The sequence below is a fragment of the Lichenostomus cassidix genome, chromosome 2, assembly GCF_008360975.1.
Source record: "Lichenostomus cassidix isolate B80296 chromosome 2, HeHo_3.0, whole genome shotgun sequence".
Lineage (NCBI taxonomy): Eukaryota > Metazoa > Chordata > Aves > Passeriformes > Meliphagidae > Lichenostomus > Lichenostomus cassidix.
Window position 1 is genome coordinate 138,298,250 of NC_139482.1, and position 22,607 is coordinate 138,320,856.

The 22,607-nt window shown below is 40.2% G+C and overlaps 1 protein-coding gene across 3 annotated transcripts in view; it reads right to left on the minus strand.

Moving 5' to 3' along the window:
* Positions 1-22,607, minus strand: part of SAMD12 (sterile alpha motif domain containing 12) — a 176,400-nt gene that overhangs the window by 80,575 nt on the left and 73,218 nt on the right. For all 3 annotated transcript variants that reach the window (XM_085053448.1, XM_085053447.1, XM_085053446.1), the window contains exon 4: positions 11,524-11,664. In XM_085053448.1, the coding sequence (XP_084909574.1) occupies positions 11,524-11,664 (141 nt within the window). The remainder of the gene's footprint in view (positions 1-11,523; positions 11,665-22,607) is intronic.

The following is a 22,607-nucleotide window of genomic DNA, read 5'->3' on the forward strand; positions in this document are numbered from 1 at the left end:
TTCTCTCAAAATCCAGCTCCTGAAAATCCTACACAGCAGTGCTCTTTCAATGCAGAAAAACTAGTTTCCTGGCTGATGCTACCAGCATTAAGCCTCTTAACTGGTCTCACTAAACAAAGAATATGACAAAATTACTTGTTTCAAGGTCTAGGTGTTGGAGCTGCTTCAACTCCATCTCATTTCATGAAATGCCAGCTGATGGCAGCTGGGTGTGCCAGCCAAATGGACTGGGAAGATGTGAATCCTATTTCTAGTGGAGAGGACTCAAAACTCCAAGACCATGTCAATGTGCATGCCTTCAGACTGTGCTCAAGCTTGCAGGGGAAGCTCAACATGCCTTTTTGCTCTAACATGCTTATCCCCACAGTTCTCGAGGAGAGAGATCCAGCCCTGTTGTGTAGCTGTACAAGGATGCCAAGTCAGAGTCCTGATGTATTATACCTGGATGGCTGGATATAACACACTGTGCCATTCCTGAGTCTGGCAATTTTCTAATCAGGCTGCCTTCAGGTGGAAGCCATTGTATAAGCCGAACAAACATAAACAAACTATTCCAACAATGGGGATAAACTTAAACAAGAATAAGCTCCAAGATGTGGACAAAAACTTAGTGGAATTGAGGGGCTTCAGAACTGTGGTATTGTCAAGTACAAAGTGCCTAAAACTCAACTTGTCACTCTGACACTGAGAAAAATAGTCAAAGATTGACTCGGTGCCCTTCCAGGTGATACCTTTGGAAAACCACTGAGGTTCTTACAGAGCTACTCACTGCAGATTTTCTCAATGTATCTTTTCTTTGTATAGGTAACTTCTAATAATTCATGTGACTGGCAGGCATTCTTCTGCTAAAAGTATTTTTCAATTTTAGGATCATACAACTCAACTGCAAACAGAGAAGTTTTTTTTAAAAACCACAATTCTCTGCCACATTTTCATTCACATTCCTGTTGCAAATTAAGGCTGCTGTATTTATACTGTGAATTAACACTTAAAAAAAATTACAGGTGCTTCATGAGTACTTATGCTGTATAGAGGTAAATCACATATTTTTTTAAAACCATTCAGAATTTTGTTAGAATTCACAACTTGAATGTCAAGGATCGCAAGATCATTGTTAATACACTTCAATTTATTATTTTATAGGGAATCAATTTCAATTAAAATACACTGAAATAGTGACTGGAAAAATTCTATAATATTGATCTTATGGGAGGACCAGCATAATCAAAATTATTAATCATACTTGAGGATGTCATAAAACACTAGGCTAGTACCCATGTTTTATGATCAAGTCAAATAAAGGCTTTAAAATAACCCACCCTTTCCTTTGTGGAAGATGCCAGAGATCTGCATACTGCTTAGTAATAAAGAAACAGTTCATAACACTGCTGACTGCCTATGTATAACTAAGTAAATGAAGGTGCTCTATCATATGAAGCATAAATGCCATTAAAAGTAAACTTTTATTTGAATAGAACCACATTCATTTTTAAAATTACAATATAGAAAAGCTTTTAAAGAATATGAATGAAAAAAAGACAAGCTTTTAAACGAAACAGGTTCTTTTTACACAACACAGAAAAGCAACTTTACAAAGGCATAAAAAGGAGAGGGTTTTTTCCCACCTCCCTTGAATCTTCCCAGTAATTAGAAATTTTTATTGCACAGGACATAAATGCTAGTAACAACAGGAAGAAAAATGCTTTTGAACTCTGGCAACATTCACCTTCAGGGATTCAAAACACCAAAACTTTATTCTATGTTTTCAAAAAGGCTTTAAGTGACTTTCATGTTTGTTAGAACTGCCAATGTAGTGAAAAACTTTACAAACAGGACTGCATTCATGTAGGTGCAGCAATACCAGTTTCATAAAATCAGCAAGATGATGCTACTAAAACTCATCTGAGTGAATAGGGCAATTCATCCACCTTTCAGACCAATTTTTTTTTAGCGTAGGAGTTTACATCTAGGCTTGGCAAGTGGGAATTTATCTGATCCACATTTTGTCATCTACTGTGTAGACAAATACATCAGCCAACCATCCTAAGTGTCTGTAATAATCAATGGAGAACAACAGGTATAATTCATCTGATGCATCTGAGGTGTGACTGGTAGATCTGAAATACACAGGATGTGTAGCTACTACTGCGTGCACTTGAGAATAGTATTGCTAAGAGTCTCTGCGGAAGGCAGAAGACTACCCAGCTAAAGGCATGCCAAGTTAGGCTTTGGCACTTTTGGTACCACTGAGGCTGCCAGTGATTGTATGTTAGTTTGTAAAATCCTTCTTGTGAATCAACTTGTTTCATAAGAGTGTGAGACAGATTCTCAATGGATACTAAAGAATTAGGCAGGGCAATACTCTTCCAAATGCAGCAATTCTGAATGCTGGGGAGCCCAAGGGAACGGGACCACAGAGAGGGAACAGGATCCTGGGATCTGCCTAAACAGCATCTGCTACTGTTAGAGGCTGAGTACTGGGACAGAGGGATCTGGATCCAACTGAGACTGGCATTTATTATCTTCTTATTTCCAATGCTATACACTCAGTTTGACAATAAAGGTGTTAGTTGATGAAGACAGGTTTGAAGCAGAAGCACAGCAGTGAAAATTTCTGTGTACTTTCTAAGGGGTCAGACGTATAGTTAGGGCTCTGATTTCCTCAGTTCTTTTATAAAACAACTATCAAAGGCATGTACAACAGGACAAGGGGTAGTGGCTTCAGACTGAAAGAAAGTAGGTTTAGATTGAACATAAGGAAGAAATTCTTTACTGTGAGGGTGGTGAGGTACTTAGACAGGTTCCTCAGAGAAGTTGTGAATGCCCCATATCTGGAAATACTCAAGGCCAGACTGGATAGGGCTTTGAAACAACCTGGTCAAGTGGAAGGTGGACAGGTGTCCCTGTGTGGCAGGAGGGCTGGACCTAGATGGTCTTATGGTCCCTTCCAACCCAATCCATTCTATGATCAACCCTAATTTTATTCTATGTCTGATTTCTGGAAAAATCTCATTAGAAACTACAATTATGTTACATGGTAAATGGCACCATCTTACAATACGCAGAGCTGATTTATTTAAACTCTGTGTGAAAGACTGTACCTATTCCTGGAATCCCTTTCACCAGCCTGTTCTTTTTGAATGGTTGAAAACAAGTGATTTCCACTGGCACTGATCACAAACAGCTGTTGTTAAATAACAGACTCTGACTGCTGAAAGCTTTCTTATTTAGCTAAAAATCTTTCATGACTGGCTGCAGCACAAACAGCAATATTTTACTTTTTCTTCTTAAAATTCGAGAAAAATTGCTTTTTCTCTTTCCAGTTTACACATGAGTGAGGAAACACATAAATACATATGTGTGGTTTTATATATATGTAATATATATTCATCAAGCATGTAAGACAGTTTTGGGTATGCATTAGCTCAATAGGACTAAACATTCCAGACTAAATGGACCAGTAGGCTGACTTCTGAGAAATCTGAAAAGCAGGAATGAAAAAACAATCAACATTAATAAAATAATAAGAAAAACAGACAACTGCCATCATGACCTTGCAATCATACAAAACAGCTAATACTACATTACCAATAGACTGAGTTACAATACTATTTATAGAAACACATAAAAATGCAAACACATCATAATATTATACAGCTAAAATCTTGCCACAGAAATTCATCAATACAAATTTCATAGTTGCTATGTTTCCTTATTCATATTCCAAACTAATATATTACACATATTGAAGGACAATTCTGTGCTAAACCTATCTAGAGTGCATTACAATGTATTGTCCAGTGTATTGGAACTTATTTTACCTGTCAGCTGAATCACTTGGTTATTTGATATGAATATGTATTAGCATCACAACAATAGCTAAAAGGTAACTAACAGTCCCATTGCAATGCAATGGTCTGCCAGGGACCATTGACTGCACTGCAAAGTATATTCTTCAGGTTAGAAACCAGACACATGGAATTCAAATATCTGAAGCCATAGATGGAATTTGATATTTATCATCACTGATGCATGTATATTAGATATTTTATCTGTGCTCAGATTCACACTCCACATATAATACTGTGTTTCAGCTAAAACAAATAAAAGCCATACAGAAATCCTCAGTGCATACTTGTAACCTGAGGAAAAAAACCAAATTCAGGTATCTTAACAGAGCCTAAAATCTGAAAAGCCTCTCAGGAACAACCACGGCTTCTGATTCCAGAGCCTACATCCTCTGTTAAATGCTGAAACTGTCCTTGACTAGAAGTGGGAAAAATACAACAAAGACTGCTCTTTTGTAGTCTAATGGATGGTAGCAAAATTGTTTTATAGTCTCGGGAAGCAGCGTTAAGTACAAGTGCAATGATTCCTGCAGTTGTACAGGAAAAAAAAACATACAGTGGAAGGGAGTAAAAGGGATATGGACGTTTAGTGAAAATAAACCCATATTGAGAAGAAGGTTAAGATTTCTTTACCCATAGTCAGGCAATTTAGCATGCTGAGTTCTGGAACACAGTTTTCATGCTATGATAAGGGATAAACTACTACTGTTGGGTAATTTCTGACAGTGTTTTCATGATACACTTTGTGTTCAACTCACAAGGTCTCTCAGACATTTGGGAGCATAACAGCAGCATAGAGCAAAGGAAACCAGGCTGGGAATTAAGCTTGCCAGAGCTCTTCTGAAAGATCAAGTGTTTCTTTCTGTGCCTTAGACAGATGCCATGTATGCAACATATGCACAAAACATTTGCATAATACTCTGTGCTTTAGGAAGAAAGGCCCTTCCTGACTAGCTGGAAGCTTCAGGGTTAGCAAAAGAAAAAGGTCAGGTCAAAACAATGAAATCAAAAGACATGGTATCTGCTAAGAGGGCAGTCAAGATTTCAAATGCTGCAGGCGTTGGAACACCACAGGGATAGGAAACCAAGATTTCTTGGGTGGCAAAACCTTCAGTCCAGAATGTACACTGGGGAGAAAACAGTACATCCTGCAAGTGTAACAGATGACTGTATCACAAACCTCAGTTGTTCTGACTTCTTTACAGGGATTGTAAAGAAACATGCTGATTTCAGGCAACATTTCTTCACGGTACATGAAGGACAGTAGGGAACAATTCAGATACCACAGGATCCATAGAGTCTACAGCAGGGGGACAGCAAGCTGCAATTGCCTTCTCTTAACTCATTGACCTTCCAATCCTGTGCTTTGCAAGGTCCCATATTCTCAAAATTTCTGACCACTCAAGTCCCTTTTCAGGCAGGTGTATAACTCCAAATCACTCATGCTGTGCACTGAAGCCACCACAGCAGGAAAGGTCTTACTATGTGGGAATTCAGAAGATGGGAGTGAGTCTAGAATTTGAAAGTTTTGATTGTGGAAAATGACAGCAAATCTCACATGCAGTGATGAAAGTTGGTACGACAGTGCTCAGGTTCCTCCCAACTCCAACATTCACGTGGAAAAATATTGAGCTATTGACTGCATCTCTTTGAGTGTGACCATCCAGCCAATTCCTTATCCACTGAGTTATCCATCCATCAAATCCATGTCTCTCCAATTAAAACAAAATTATGTCCTGTGGCACAGTCTCAAATGCTTTGTACAAGTCCAGTTAGATCATACCAGTTGCTCTTTTCTTACCCATGAGCCCTGTAAGCCCATCACAGAAGGCCACCAAATTTGTCAGGCACTATTTGGCTTTAGTGATGCTGTGCTGGCTGACACAAATAACCTCCTTATTCCCTATGTGCCTTAGCATAGCTTCCAGGAGGATCTGTGTTCAGGAATACATTCAGTGCAGGTAGCTCAGTGAGCAGCTGCAGCTGCAGCAGATTGAGCTCTGGGTGGCAGGAGCCTGAGGCAAGAGGCTGAGAACTGGCACTGACCCTTTGCACAGCAAAGGGCACAGGGACCAGTGGCACCAGCCAGGTGACAGGACACTCAGAGACACAGCAGGAGCCAGTGACTCGGCAGGAAGAGCCCAGACTTTCCAGCACTTAGACCATAAAGATTCAAACCCCCAGGGTTTCCTTTGTGCTGAGTCTCTCCTCAGAGGTAGCAGCTCGAGCTGTTCCTTTGTTGCTGCACCATGATAAAACTATTTAAAGAATCCAGAGGTCTGAGACTCTGCTATGGGAAAGCCTGGGCTGAGCTAGTAAAGGAACCTTGTTTGTGAGAGTGGTGTGTTTAGGGAGTCACACTGTGCACACCTTGGCCTGGAGCTGCCTGCTGTGGAGGGGCTTTGCTCCCAGCACTGGAAGTCTCTGGTGGTGAGAATGGGACTGCCTGAGGATGGTCAGACAGGAAAGACTGAGGTGAGACTGACCAGCCACTAGTTCCCCCCATCTACCCTTTTTCCCTTTAAAAAAATTAGGGTTCCCATAATTGGGAACTTGACTGGACTGCCAAAACTTCTCAAATATGATGTACAGTGGTTTAGCCACTTCATCTTTCCCTCGGGACCCGCAGATACACCTCATCAGGTCCCATAGACTTATGCACCTACAGATTCCTTAGATGTACTTGATCCTGATCTCCCACAACAGCTCATTCATCATTCTCCCAGTCCCTGCCTTTGCCTTCTGTGACTTGGACAGTGTGGATGGGGAACTTGCCAGTGAAAATTCAGGCAAAAAATTCATTGAGTACCTCAGCTTTCCCCATGTCCTGGGTAACCATATCTCCCATTTTCTTCCAGAGAGGACTCACATTTTCCCTGGTCTTCCTTTTATTACTGATGTACCTCTAGAAGCTTTGCCTGTTGCTGTTGATGTCTCTGACCAGCTTTAATTCTATCACAGCTTTAGCTTTCCTAAGCTGATTCTTGTTTTTCACTTTCTCTGCATTCCTCCCAGGCTACCTGTCCTTGCTTCCACTCTCTGTAAGGCTTCCCTTTTGTGTTTGAGTTTGCCCAGAAGCTCCTCATTCATCCATGCAGGCCTCACGGCATTTTTGCCTGATTTCATTATTGTTGGGATGCATCACTCCTGAATTTAGATGAAGATGAGATTTAAGTTTGAAGGTCCTCTAATTTCCCTCCTGAAAGAATAGAGTGCTAGGGCTCCTTAACAGGTTTTGAATGGGACTATGTTGGAGAAGGGAAGGGAAGGGAAGGGAAGGGAAGGGAAGGGAAGGGAAGGAAGGGAAGGAAGGGAAGGAAGGGAAGGGAAGGGAAGGGAAGGGAAGGAAGGGAAGGGAAGGAAGGGAAGGGAAGGGAAGGGAAGGGAAGGGAAGGAAGGGAAGGGAAGGGAAGGAAGGAAGGAAGGGAAGGGAAGGAAGGAAGGGAAGGGAAGGGAAGGGAAGGGAAGGAAGGAAGGAAGGGAAGAGAAGGAAGGAAGGAAGGAAGGAGGGGGGAGGGAGGAGGGAAGGAAGGGAGGGAAGGGAAGGGAGGGAAAAGGGAGGAAGGGAAGGGAAGGGAAGGGAAGGGAAGGGAAGGGAAGGGAAGGGAAGGGAAGGGAAGGGAAGGGAAGGGAAGGGAAGGGAAGGGAAGGGAAGGTGATCACTCTTACTGTGACCCTCATTGGGCATATATGTATTTCAGTAACTGAGCATCAGTGCAGAATGAGCAGAAAACTTATTGAAGAAGTAATTTTAACAGGTTATCAACCACTGAGATGATTTTCAAAATGAAGCACAAAGCTTTATTCTAACACATTTTGCTAGGAGGAGAAATACTGTGCTGGCAGTGTATTCAAGTAGCATTTTGCCCTATATGAAACTCACAGTGGAACTTAGAAGGGGGCCTAATGTCATCTTAAGTGCAGGTATCATTTAATCCAAATCCAAAAATGCTTCTCAAGCTCAGCCCTATGAGCAGATTGCTGTCTGTGGATACTTTGCTCAGAAACACACACAGCACTGTTCTACCACTTTGAGGACAGTCTCTTCTATGCTAGCCCAAAGCAGGACTCACATTGAAAAATCTCAAAATAACTTCTTCCTTCTCTGAGCAGTTATGTAAGGCTTTTTTTTAAAAAATGATCTTTCAAATTGGGCTTACAGTGATAACAGTATAATAATGGCGTTTCCAATAGTGTGCAGCTCTCCCCTAGAGACACTGGAAGATATTTTGTCAAATTAGTTCCTCAACATCACTAAGTCTGGGGAAAAAAGCACAGATCAGTAGTTGGGCCTGTGCCCCTCCATGCTAGTGAAGGCTGGAATAGCGTTTCTGCCAATAATAGCCCCAATCAGGCAGTTCTTGCTCCAAAGAAAAGTCTTCCTAAAACTCAAGACATGACTTCAATTACACAATCACATACTATTCTGGCTTTAAGATCCCCAGAACAGACTGGATGGTGTGTCTTGAATGAAGAAGAATGAAATGGTTTTAAGTCATTTTCTGAAACAGGAGTAGAAAAGAATGCTATTGAGTTTTTAAAATGAGGTTAACTTTCTCTGCAGACAACAGAACACAAAGCCACTTAAAATATCTGGTAAGTATTACATAATGCTTTTTAAAAAATTTCCCTGTTCAATCCAGCTTCAACTGGGGTATGAACTAAAGTCAGTGGAAGTCTTTTTGCTGACATCAATGGGTTCTGAATTAGGACCTCATTCCTTGCAACCCAGCTTGTGTGCTACATTAATTCAGAAATGGGTTTTAACAGCTTCTTTCACCTAACAATCTCCTGAGAGCTGTGCACTGAGAGACAGAGGGCTTTTTTCCCCCTCTTTTTGAAGGACAGCAAGGCACAGCATAGCAATAGCCACAGTGTGACCTGCACTTTGCAAGTGGAATTTCCAAGAGCCAGAAACTGCTTTTCAGAGAAAAAACATCCTCCAAGTGTTCTCCAAAACAAAGAAATAACCAGTTACAGAACGCTATTTCAGTAACAATCTGGATCAGGAACATATAAATCACAATAAGAATATTAGTGGACGCAATTTGGAGAAACTGGGAAAGGGGACAGAACCAGTTTTGGAGAACAACTGAAATACAAATAGCTTTACAAATTGTACTGTAGTTGAGAAATAATATTGTAACCTTAGTACTTCCAAACAAGCACTTTCAACAGACACACTCCAGCTTGGTGTAAATGAGGTGATAAGGGACAGGAATACTGCTGTCATCCTGTCACTCACTGTCCCGTCAGCCTGGACTCATACAATTAACACAACTGTTGTTCTGCCCATAACTTCAGCTCTATTTAAGAAGATGAAAGTAAATACAGTTTTGGTTCCTCTAGGTTTTTAAAAGGAAGAGTCTCTTAAGCACTCTATTTTTATTCACCTGTGAGATGTCTGCTTTCATACTATCCTTGGTGGACCAATAGCACATAAAGATTTCTGGCTTTCAGACAAGAAGTTTCACAGTCCATCAGGTCTGTTCACAGATTTGTTTATTAAAATGGTATTTTTATTGTTTTACTGATACAAATTTGCAGTACCACTGTTTTCTTCCCCACAAGGACAGGCAGCTCATGCTCCCTCACACAGCCATTCCCAGTTGAGCTCTGGAACACAGGGCAACCACAGGCTCTTGTGGCTGGTGGTCACACTAGTGGCCACCCAGCCCTGGAAACCATAGTTTTGAATGCAGCATGTTGTGCCTCTCTCCAGTGACCCACTCCACTACCAGCTGTGGGTACTGGCTCACATGGTTACACTGTAACAGACCGCAGCAGAGCGAGGAATACATTTTTTGGACAGAAATTCTCAGATTGAGCCATTTCCCTAGGGATATTTTGGAGTGGCTCTGAAGTGCAGCACAATGGCCAATGCCATTGTGGGGGAAGACAGCCAGAGCTGCAGACCTCCAGCTTTTTGTAAAGCTTGAGCTGCCTTTCATAAAGTATACGATGTCTCATCTTTATGTGATCAGACTACATAGGAACGTTCCCTCTACATGGCAGAGACTACAATAAACACACATCCATGCTAATCCATCCTTCACAGTCCACCATGTGTTTATTCATTCTCTTACCAAAGTCCAAACTTGCATCCTCAACTGCGTGGGCAGGGAATAGATCTCAAAGGACACTGCCCTGAATTCCTAGAAATGGCAGTCATCGCTGTCTGACTGAGCGTAAATCATACACCAGTTGATGTGTCCAGAGGGGAACCAGAAAGAAGTAATAAAGAAGCCAGGAAACACATAGTTCTCAATGCCAAATACAGGTTTATGCAGAAATCTATCTGGACTGCAGTGACCAACAGATTTGAATGTATAGCTAATGGGTCTTCATTGTCCCACATCAACCAAATCCCAAGTCTCATAAGCAGGCCTAAAAGAGTGATGGTAGGTGACCAGAACTTTGCAGTCCATCACACTCTCAAGTAACACTCCAGGTGCAGCATAAAAGAAAACCTGGCCAACACTGAAGAACGGGATGTAGGAATAATAGATGAATGGATAAAGAGAAAAAGAAGAGTTCTAAACATCTGGGGAAGACTTTTATGCTTCAGCATGTACACTGCCTTTGACATGACACAAGATGAGGTGAGCTTGTATTTACAGCTCATGGCAAAACAAGGAACCCTAACTCCTCATCACAATCCACAGGACACCAAGCCTGAAGGGACAATTCAGTTGAAACATTGGCTCTTTCAGATAAAATGCAGCTTACTCAAACTAATCAGAGTTTTTCCCCAAACACAGCGAGCAAGGCTTAATTAGGAACATAATGTCATGTGGGAAGGACATTTTGTTAAAAATACACTGCATGTACTGAAGAACTCCATTTTTTCATACAATGTGACATATAACAGGCACTGAACCAAAACACCACAGATGTAGTTTATGCTATCCCACTGGACTACCAAACAACATTTAACATTGAGAAAGTATTGCAGATATATAGTAGAGGATGTCTAAATGTTCCTTTACAGTATTGCCACAATGACTGCTTTTCCTCCATGTTACCACTGCCATTAATAGAGAGCTAGCAACAAAAGTCATCATAAAACAACTCAACTTCAATCTTTGGAAAAGATACATAACCTTTTTGGTTACTCCTTCTTCTCTGTCTTTTAATCTAGACTTCATATTGAGCCCAGTTTTGTATTTTCTTAGCCACAAAAATTAGAAGCAACTCTATTCAAGTCAATAAAATTATTGCAACATGAAGAAGGAATCATCCATCTGCAAAAAACAGTCTAACAGGTAATTTTCCACTGACAGCTCTTACCATAAAACAGGTTACAGAAATTACTCTTTTATCTAACACTGAAAGTAAACAATTAATGCAAAATGTACAATGCTTTAAAGACAGTAAGTCCTCCACCTGTGCCCTTTATATGTAATTATTTTCATCTTAGTGAGCAGAGAGTTAAGAAAGACTACCATCAAATTGTAGATGCAGCCTATTCATCACACAAAACAGGCAGCTAAACATCTCTATTTATTTATGCATTATTTTACCTCTTGTTCCCCCCTTGGAAAGCATATGGAATCTATGAGGCATTTTCACGCATCATTTCTTGTAGAAGAACATCATGTCACCTTTTATGCCCTCAGGCAAACTTCTCCTATCTGATCTCAGCAACTGTCCATATCAAAATTATTTTTCATACCTTGTGTAAGCAGCTGGAGGTTTCGAACTTCTTCTCTCACCTTCAGCTGAAGGACTTGCTGCAGAATGTGCTGTCGCAGGCTTTCCTGGGCAATGCCCATTCGTTCAAGCTTTTTGTCAGTAAGTCTCAGCAAAGCACGGCCTGCATGCAAAAGCCAAAAAGAAAAATCATACAAGGATTTCCATTAGTGCAACAGTCTCACTGATATGATAATTTGCTACAGAAAAAATTCTCAGCCCTTAAATTCCTCATTCTGAGAGGATATTGTTCCATCAATTAGGCACTTCCTTACTGTTAGAGATTTATGTGCCACTCCTCCCTTTTCTATTGTTTTTTCCTGTACTGTTTTGGTGCTTTTTGAGACATACAGGCATGTAAAATAGATATCTTGTGTCATTTTAGACAATCAGTCGCTGTTCTTAAGGGCCAGTTGGTCTCCCATGGGTAGGACAATCCCTATAAGTCTACAGCTGACATAGGTGCCTACACAGACCCTCACCTGTTTTCAAGCATCATGTCAAGAAATGAGTGAAAACCAGTGACCGTGGGTTTTATAAATTAAATCAATTTAAGATATACCAAGGATGAATATTGTTGCAATTCAGATATGCGTATAATGTAGCAGCACCATTTCAGAGGATGGTTCTGTACTTCAATGTTCAGCCTTCCAAATCCCCCTCAACAGCAAACTATCACAGCAAAATTGGGAAAAAAGCACTAGAGATTTTTACCAATTATATCTAAATCATTCCACAAAAATATTTTGTCCAACTATAAAAAGACATCTGCCCAACTATAAGGAGCCTATGGTCTTTGCAGGCAGTAACTCCCACTATGTGACTGATCTTTACTATTAGGTAATGTTGAAACACAGTCCCAGGCAGATTGTAGATGTTAAAAAAGTCAAACCATCTACATTCTCCTGATTTTGCTAGTGGAACTCTGACTCCATCTTTTGGGCATGACTATGCTGTAAATAAACAGGAGCAAGACTGTACACTGGCTGAGCCAACACCATGGAAGTATTCGGACCAAGCAGAGAACCAAAGCATCAAGCAGAATTTTACCCTAGGAAGAAACCCAAAACTTACTTGCTTTGGTCTTCACCACTGCTGTGGGCTAATACAGGGAGGAGAGTCTTGCTGCTCTCTACTGACTTGATTCCCACCAAACACATTTGCTATCTAAAGGTGCCCTGGCCAATACCAACAAATCAAGCTAGAGCTACACAGATACTACCTTGAAAATTACGTTTGGTTCACATTTTTAAATAGGTTCAACATTTTACCTCCTCTAGTTCTTTTTAATTATTAAAATTCCCTTCTTTGACTTCTCAGGCCTTATTCCAAAACCAGAAGAAGATAGCAAAGAGCAAGTCATTCCCTCTGCAACACAGCAGCCTCTGTGCTACCATTACTGTGACTTTTGGCTGAATGGTACAATTTAGCTCATCAGAAAGTGTTACTCAACACAGCAAGATAAGGTCCTTATTCAATCTTTCCTTACAAAACAGCAAGGAGTACAGAATTTTTATAATAATTTTAATTTAAGAATTTAAGATAAATGACAAAAATTTAAAGGGACACAGAATATCTGCCTCAAACCAAAGAATTAGCAGCATGCCCTTCACAAACTGCTAGATTTCACTCACAAGTAGTTCCATAGGATCTTGATATGATGCAATGTAAAATACTGGGATATTACTATTAATAAAGCAAGATGTTATTGATCAGATAAAAATGAGAGCATTCATGGATTTTATGCCCTTCTGTGTCTCTCAAACACTACATGCTACAGAGGATGACCTTTTGATTAGGAAACCTTTCTTTGAAATCACAAACAAGAAGAATTCTAAGGGTTAATGTAACAACAAACTATGGAAATTAAGTCTCTTGCAGATCAATGCCAGCTGTCCAATTCCCTTGGTGATAAAGGCAGCAATAATGACTTCAATTTTTATATTGTCTTATCACACTAAACATCTTAAAGCAATTTATAAAGGATGTACAACAGTTCAAGAGTATGGTCTGTAATGTCAAATTAGCAACTGAAAGCAAATAAAAATACAAGACACCAGTTTAAAGAGTGCCAACACACGTGTCATCTTAGGGCAAGGAGTCAGCAACAGTAATATGAAAGGACAGACAGAGGCCATGCATCTCATCCAGTGACCTCCACCTCTTTTTGGCCATGAATATAGTCATTACTCTTTCCTTCCTCTGGGCAACTTTTTAGTTTATATTCAAATCATTTTTCTACCCCAGCCACTGCCTTTGGAAGTCGAGTATGCACAAAACAGAGATGTCTCTTTTCAACTCTTGACATGCCAGTTCCTCTGCAGCTTAGGCTCAAAGCACAATGTTATTGACTCATACTATCTGTAGCAGCTTGCACAAGTTGCCTTAAATTAACTCTTTCTTGCATTAAATCCAAAATGACATGTTGAGGCAGTGAAGAGGTGAAAAAGCAAACGTCCAAATATGGCATTTCAAGAACGCATTAAGTGACCTGAACTGTGAAAATTCAATACTCCCCATACCCTCTTCCCCTCAATACTTAGAACAACAACATCCAAGCCAGAACTCAAAAGAATTTCATTCTAATACTAAAGCATGCCGGTGAAAAGGTATTTTTAATGCCTGGATCAGTCACTAAAGCCAATTAGCCACTAAGGCCAAGATCCTGACAATCAGCTAATGATTTTGGATGCTTCCCTGTCTTGCTTCCTGTATTATGCATATGTGAAAGAGTAATCATTCTGTGTTAAGAACTCTGTGTTACTGAGCATCGAAACCAACTGTCCAGAGAATTTGTGGAGTCTCTGTCTTTGGAAGCATTCAAAACCTGGTTGTCAAGGTCCTGACCTGTATTTGTCTCTGCTTTGAGCAGATGATTGCCAGAGGTACCTTCCAACATCATCTGTTCTGTGAAATAACCTGCATGAAGGATCTCGATCTAAAATCTATTTTCTTTAAAAAAGCTAAGATTAACAAAGGAAATTAATAAGAGTACACAAAGGATGGTCATTTTATCAAGCAACACAGTTAAAACAGAGAGACAGCTATACAGTAAAAATTAGGGATAGATTTTTAATTTTCATTGAGTGCAGATATAATATATTATCGAAAGCAGAACATGTGACAAAAGGAACATTTTCTAAAAGAGTACACTGATCTTTGCTTGGACAGGAGTAGAATGAACTTAACTTCCGTTGCAGGAAAATTTCCCAACGCTACAGAACAGGCACTACCTCTTAGATGTAGCAGATACCTACCTAATAGAGAACAGGACATTTTTCTCAAAAGCACCTTGACCAACAGAATTATAAATGTCTCCGTGACAAACACCTAGGCCTTGGCTCAAGCTAGTTGCAAGGCTGGAAACCAAATGTTTTAAACAAAACTCCACAACTCCCTCAGTATCTGTATGCATCTTTTAGCACCTAAACCACAGCCCTCTCATACTCAGGGCAGATCAGCCATGGAATGCTCTGAGACACCCTGAGGGCAAACACAAAATATAAAACACTTTCCAGCTCAATAATGGATTGATGGCCTAATTTTTTCTAATATGACTTAGCTGCTGCAGATCTCATTTGATCAAGCTGGGATTAGATGAAAATTTGAATGGAGGGAGAAACATTGCATGCCACAGAACATTAGCATGAGTATAAGCATTGGTCCAATGAGGCTGGCATTGGCCCTTGAGCAAGGAATGCAGCACAGTCTGCTGAACCTAATCAGAAATGCTCAGTCCTCCCTGCACTGGTATATCCTATTGCTCTTCCCCCAAGTGCCAGTTCACAGACACACCGAGGGACACCTTGCAAGAATCCTCGAAAGAACACCGGTGAGGCAGGCAAATGGACAGGTAAGAAAGGGCTTATTTAACAAGTACTGAAGAATGAACTGAAGAAATACAAGGAAAGAAGAGGAGATAGCTAGTAAGACACTGATCTCACATAAAGCCCTGAAGAAAACTATGAGTAATTTAAAGCTGATGAAAATGATAGGCCATTAGTGGTAACAAATGATGGTGTGAACTATGGTCAAGAAAGCTGGTATTGTCTTCTGAGCACAATATGAAAGCATACCTGATTATCAAGACAAGATGTTCAGTTTACTTACCTGCAAAACCTGAAAAAAACCAGGAAAATGAGATTCACTAAGCCCCTAAATTATGCAATATTAAAACTTTTCCAAGTTTATACTTAAATGCTGCAAATGCCATTTTATTCTTAGTTAATGGATAATAGATTGCTTCTATAGTTTTTCAAATGTGTGCCTTTGTGTTTACTTGAAATAGTCTGATCACAGCTTTCCTCTTGTTTATAGAGGCTGTTGTTGGCTTCTCTTGACTTCAGTGCTTAAAAACAAGCCTCACTGGACATATCAAGTAAGAAATTTCCATGACGGAGACAGAGACATAAATATAATTGTTCAGGTGCTGGTGAGGCACAAGTATAAAACTTTCATCATATAGTCAGGAAAGAATGCAAACAAGAATGGGCAGAGAAAGAGGCTATTATTTCATAGTGAGGAATGGCAAAGTTATGAGAGAAGGTGAAAAAAAGAACAGTCACCTACAGAATGAGAATGGCCTCATGATGGCAGTGGAGGGAATGAACACTGGGAAAAAGGTAGAGCTATTAAACTAGGGAACTGATTTGAAAAGAGAACAAATGCATATGAGTACAATTGAGGATGCTGGGTTCAGAAATACCTTTTAAAAGAAACAGCACAAATCAGAAATCAATCCAATTTTCAGAGCAAACTTGATATGACTTCATGATGCTTTTCTGGATAACCTATCAGATCTTCTACAGTCCTACATTTTGTGCTTTTCCCATGAGAATTTAAAAGCATGTCTCTCCTTCTCATGCCTGTCTCATCACTAGTCAACCAGACACATCAGCCGCTTTGTCATCAATGCCTTGTGGCAAATCTACAGCTTTTCTTGCAAAAGCAGTTAGAACTGGTTTGCCTTACTAATCATTTTAGCCCTGAGACTAATGCAGACTCTTGGTAAACTGCAGCTTGCATTACCATCCTCTTTGTCCCACTTCAGATATCTAATATGTCACTAATCAGGGAAGACTTACTTTAAAAGTAGAAATGGATTAATTTTTCATCAGACTCACCATAGCAGCAAACACCTTATTGATCTACCTGCTTGCATGAAGGCAGCTGCCAGCCTAGGCAAAGGAGATTAGCTCCCAAAATTGCTATTGGTACCTGCCTGGTACTTTTGATGTGATGAACAAGTCTCAGCTGGAGACCTGCTTAAATATATAGGAGACACAAGAGATACTAGTACAGAAATAAAGAAGAAGGAACAATAGCTTCTAATGATAGGGACCACAAGGAGCAAAGAAGACTATTTAACCTTGAAGAATATTAAAGATCTCCAATTGAGGAAGTTCTCCAACATCTGAGTCAGCATTCTTGTGCTTTCTCATCCTGTTAACAAAAGCAGTAAACCTCCATGAAGCCACAAGAATTACCTTCTGGTAAGACATACAAATGGAAAAAGCCCATGACTTCAGAATGTCTCCAGTGGAAGCACAGGAAGTCTCATGTATCAATTTGCTCATGTATCAAATTGGCTTTGAACATGGTTTTATTTGTTAGCACCATCAGAGATGATTCTCTGCCTCTTTCTCATTCATTATTTGCTGGATCTGGATGAGAACCACTCTATAATACAGTTTCACAAAGAAAACATGGTCATACTGGTCAATAAATGTCTGATCAAACTCAAAAAAGTAGCTATGTAAACAAAGGCACTTACTGAATGTTATCTGCATCCCTTGTCTCAACATCATGCCTATTTATAGTTCTGGCAAGAGGAAGCAATGACTATTTTTACTTCTGCCAATAAAACTACAATAAACCAAGTTTTTTTCCATAAAACCCCTCTCAGGTCACAGTTTTCTTGCACCATCCTGTCCTTCCTTCCACACTTCTGAATCACAAGCATGAAAAGAACATGAAAGAGAAGAGACACTCAGTTTTTCCTTGGCTCTTCCCAAGGATGTCTTCCAGCTAGCTATCCCCAGTGAGTTAACAGAGCATGGATCTGGAATTCTCAATTAAGGAACTGCATTCTACAAGTATGCTTACTTTGTCCCTGGTAGATACTTCCAGCCAAGTAGCTCAAAAGAATCTAGGTTCCTTGAAAATTAATGCTGAAGACGGAAATCCCTCTCCAGAAGTGACATTCTCCTGACTCCCAACTCCTCCCATAAATAAAGCAAGCAATTCCAGCTCCTTGACCCGCCCACACATTTCCAATGAAGTATTTAATTGTGTATTTTAATTGTGTGGGAGCCCCACACATCCTTGTATGATAGAATTGTTTAGGTTGAAAAAGACCTCTCAGATCAACCATTAAGCCAGCACTGTCAAGACCACCACTAAACCATGCCCTAAGTGGCACAGCCACATGCCTTTTAAGTACCTCCAGGCATGGTGACTTCACCACCTCCCTAGGCAGCTGTTCCAGTAATTGACAAACCTTTTTGTGAAAAAATTTTACCTAATACCCAATATAAACCTTTGCAGGTAAGTTTGCTGTGACCCACATGCAGAACCTGGCACTTCACCTTGTTGAACCATACATTTGGGCTTGGACCATCAATCCAGCCTGTCCAGATCTCTCTGTAGAGCCTTCCTGCCCTCCAGCAGATCAACACTCCCATCCAACTTGGTGTTGTCTGCAGACTTACTGAGAATGCCCTCAATCCTTTTGTCCAGGTTATCAATAAAGGTATTAAACAGAACTGCTACAGATACATATGAGCTTTAGTTATAAAAGTTTGAATTAATTACTCTAGTGTCTAGTGATTTACAGATATATTCAAAAATATCTTTATTCTGAGACAATATTAGAATACAAATCTCAATACAGAGAAGGGAAGGGGTTAATGAGAAACTGCACATCATGATTACTGGAAGTGGTTCACTTGGTAATTTACTGTACTGATGGGAACTATATTGATTTCTTACAAGTCTTGAGTAAAAGACTGTTAGATGGTCCTGTTTTTCAGATGAACATATTCAGCACCTGACGATTTTAATAGGAGGAAATAGTAGTAACTTGAATTCCCTTCTGAAATATAAATTCAGGTACAAATCATATTACAGCACTTTTCAAACGTACTGTAAAATGTGAGACAACCATTTTTAGTGCTCTCAGGAAGGACCCAATAGGACCCACAAAGTAAATTAAGGATAAATGTAAACCTTTAGCAGGCAGTCTATAAATCCACATTGTTTCTTGTATATACATCTGCCAACCTACTTCCTGGACATACAAAATCATATATAATTTATAGCTGTATATAAAGATAATACAGACATATAATAATGAGCTTTTATTATATTGCACATCATATTTTTTAAGAAAAAAACCCAGGACTATTGTTTGTTAGTACCTATGTGCTAGATTTATGGTCCCCCCTTCAAATAAACAACCTCAAGGTCTTTCCTGTCCATGATGGAGAGAGTGAATCTGTCAACACCTTTGATTTTGTTCAACACCAGCAGGACATGCAGTTCTTCAATCCCTAGTTAATATAATGTTGCTCTCTGTGCAACACTGTATGCATTATATATCCCATTTCTTTATTATTTTGAAAAAAAACCCACATTAGATCATACCTGCTAGCAAGAGTTCTGTTAATTTATTCAGGAGTAAACATACATTCATGTACTATAATGTACAGCTTCTACACAGAAGAGATTAGGAAAGGGAAAGACAATTTGGAAAGCATTAGAATTGACTGAAGTCTTTAAAGCAAACTCAAACAAGAACCTTTCCTGTAACTCCTAATGTGGAACCTTACAAAAATCAGACTTCTTCCAGAAAAAAGGGATCATTTATTACCACAAGAAAAATAGCCATACAGACATGCACACAAAAAGACCCCAACACCCATTCTTGAAGTGCCCAACCCAAGTGGAACTGGGAATTCCCTGAAATTGCACAGAAAACATTCCATTTATAAGCAAAATCTTTCATTGTTTGCAAGCGCTGGGTCTGGCTGAGGCAGAGCTCATTTTCCCCTCAGCAGCCCTCAGAGCCTATGCTTTGTACCAGTAGTTGGGAAGCTGTTGGGAACACACAGTGTTTTGGCTACTGCCCAGCAATGCTCATAGCATCCAGGCTGTCTTCCCAAAATTTTCTCCCATGCCAGTAGGCTTTGGATGGACAAAATCCTAGGAGAGGACATAATGAGGACAGCTGGCACAAGCTGACTAAAGGGATATTCCATACCATACGACATATGCTAAGATATAAACACTAAAAAAAAAGGAAGAGGAAGGGAGGGCATTCATTATTTTACAATGTTTGCCTTCCAGAGCAACCACTACATGTGCTGAAGTCCCGCTCCCCAGGAAGTGACCAAATATCGCTTCCTGATGGGAAGGAGAGAAGAAATCTCTGGCGTTTTTCCCTTACTTGAGTGTCATATTTTATTTTAGTGAACTGCCTATATGTCAGCCTACGAGGTTTTTTCCATCTTATTTTCTTCCCCCGCCTTGCTGAAGAGAGGAGTGATAGAGAGGCTGAGGGGCATCTGGTGTCAAGTGAAGATCAACCCACCAGAGTCACGCCGCGACAGGAGATTTTGGGGGCCATCTGACTCATTTTGCCAGGGAAAGCCATCCCTTCTTCCTCCTGATTACTCTAACTGCCATACAGGATTTAGGCAAAAACCTACACAAAGAAGAAGTATTCAAAACATGTTTAATTCATTTTCTGAGTTTCTTTTAATGCCAAACTTGTGGGAAGCAAGGAGGACCGACATAATGTGAGCAGCCAGCCTGCGGTACTGCATTGCAGAAGGTCTGTGGGCCATCAAAGCTCCAGCAGACCAGAATTTGAGAACGTACATTTTCTAATAACATTTTCCAATCACTGCTTTGTTTAAAAGAAAAAGAGAAAAATTAAAATTTTATTAAATATTAAAATAAGTTTTCATGTCCCAATGCTGAGGTACATACAGTATTAAAACATTTCCCAATCTGTATCCCCAAGCAGCTTTCAGTGATACTTTCTTCTGCACCCATACCAGCTTCATGCTTCATTTTTTAATAAAAAATGAAATTGAGAAAGGTTTTGTGCTAATATTCATGAGGTTAATAATTCATACTAATAAAAATGGAAAATTAAAAGCAACATACCCATAGGTTAAGCACTGTAGACTGCTTCAACTCTCCTAACCTAAAGGAGGAACCAGCCACATCTCTCCAGATGCACTCTTTGCTCTAACATTTTTCTTTTGGGGCTTTAATTAGAAGCCTGGCACCTGTCAGGCTGCACACACTACTTCTGATGGGCCTTGAACTTATGTCTACGCTGCCCATTTTATAACCTAGAGGAAGGTAATTTTCCTGTTGTAAAAGTTACCTCTACTTGATTATATGCAGTCTTACAGACACAGGCACTAATCTGTTGCTGCATTGCTGGCTCAGTAGTACAGCAAACTTTGCAGAGCTCCTTTGCATTTCTTTCAGTCTTTATTACTGTGGCTGTGAGGAGAATCAGGACATAAGGATTTTACTCTGTTTATACCTCCTATTTAACAGTTGCACTTGACTCTTGGCAAATGACAACAGTCATTTTGGATCAGAAAAAAAAGATACCTAAGCAACAAATTATTGTACCTAGTTTTTAAGCAACTCACCCCTGTGACAGAATTCAGACCTTATTTTTTTTAAATTCTGTCTCCTGTACCCCAAGCATTTGGCTCAACAATAATAATAATAATAATAATAATAATAATAATAATGATACAACTAATGTGCAAAAGCCTTACCAGAGGCTGCAGCCTAGCACTATGGTCCAAACAGAACATGCAGCCCAGCTCCTGGCTGTAGCTCTGGGTCTCACTCTCCCAAGAAAAAATAAAAGCTCATTTTCCACTACAAAGTGCAGGAAAACATTGTGTGACCTTTTTTTATAAAAATAACTGCTATAACTAGGAGCAAGGGAGCTCTTCCAAAAAGAGAGAGGCAGCTCATCTTCAAACTACCAGCAGAACGTGCCAAGGCCCAGTTTCTGCTTCAGGTCAGGGGCTGGCCAGCCCTCCCAAGGTGCAGCTGCACTGACCTTGCTGTGATGCACTTGGGAATCTCTCTGCAAGGTGCAAGGGCTCCAACCTCTGTCAACTTCAGCTTCTTTCCAAGAACAGACACAGAGAACCCACTCCAGCCCTCCCTTTCCTACATGCTAGGGAAAGGGCGAACCGCCCAGGGAGGTCGACAGTTTGGAGGCAGGATTTGAAAACCCTCAGCCTGAAGGGGAAGCCAGACTTATTTTTCCTTCTGCTTTTTTTCTTAGACTAGGACAATTTTGGGCAGGCATAAAGAAGCAGGCACTGAGGTAAATTCATGGCTAAAATAAAAAAGGAAATAGAATGTTCTGGTGCCTCCAGGCTTTTTCAGAAACCACACAAGGGACTATTCTGGATGATAATTTAGGAATTCACTTTTCAATCCAGAGCATCACAGCTAGGTCCTGTGTGTGTGTTACTCACTGTGGCTGTTCAGCAGCTGATGTCGAAAAAAACACTTGGGAGCAAAGCAAGACCATAACAACGCTTGCCCAAAATACTCTCTTATTCTCCAAAAGCTTGTAATCTAGCAACTAATTAACAGAATTGGCTAATTTTAGCTACAGCTGAGCCTAAGGTCAGTGGATAGTTTCCAGTGACGATAGCAATACTTAGAGCTGTTTGTGAGAGGAATCTCACCAACATTTTAAAACGGCAGAATAATTCTGCCATTTCCAATGTGATTTGTTTTAGCAGGAAGGGGCAAAACAAGAAGAATGTGCTGCAAGGTAAACCTAAGTAAATTAAAATGAGACACTAGTTAAATGATGAGGCTAATTCACAATCAGAGCCACCTAGCAGTGAAATGGGTGGTTCTCAGGTGCTTGTGGTCTTGAAATGGAGGTTTTGGAAGAGACTGTTCAGAGGAGCTCAGGTTATTGGGGTCTGCACAAGAGGGAGGCAGCAGTACTGGAGGGCTCTTTATCTCTGCATGAGAGCCAACATTCAAAAAGGCCTTGGGAAA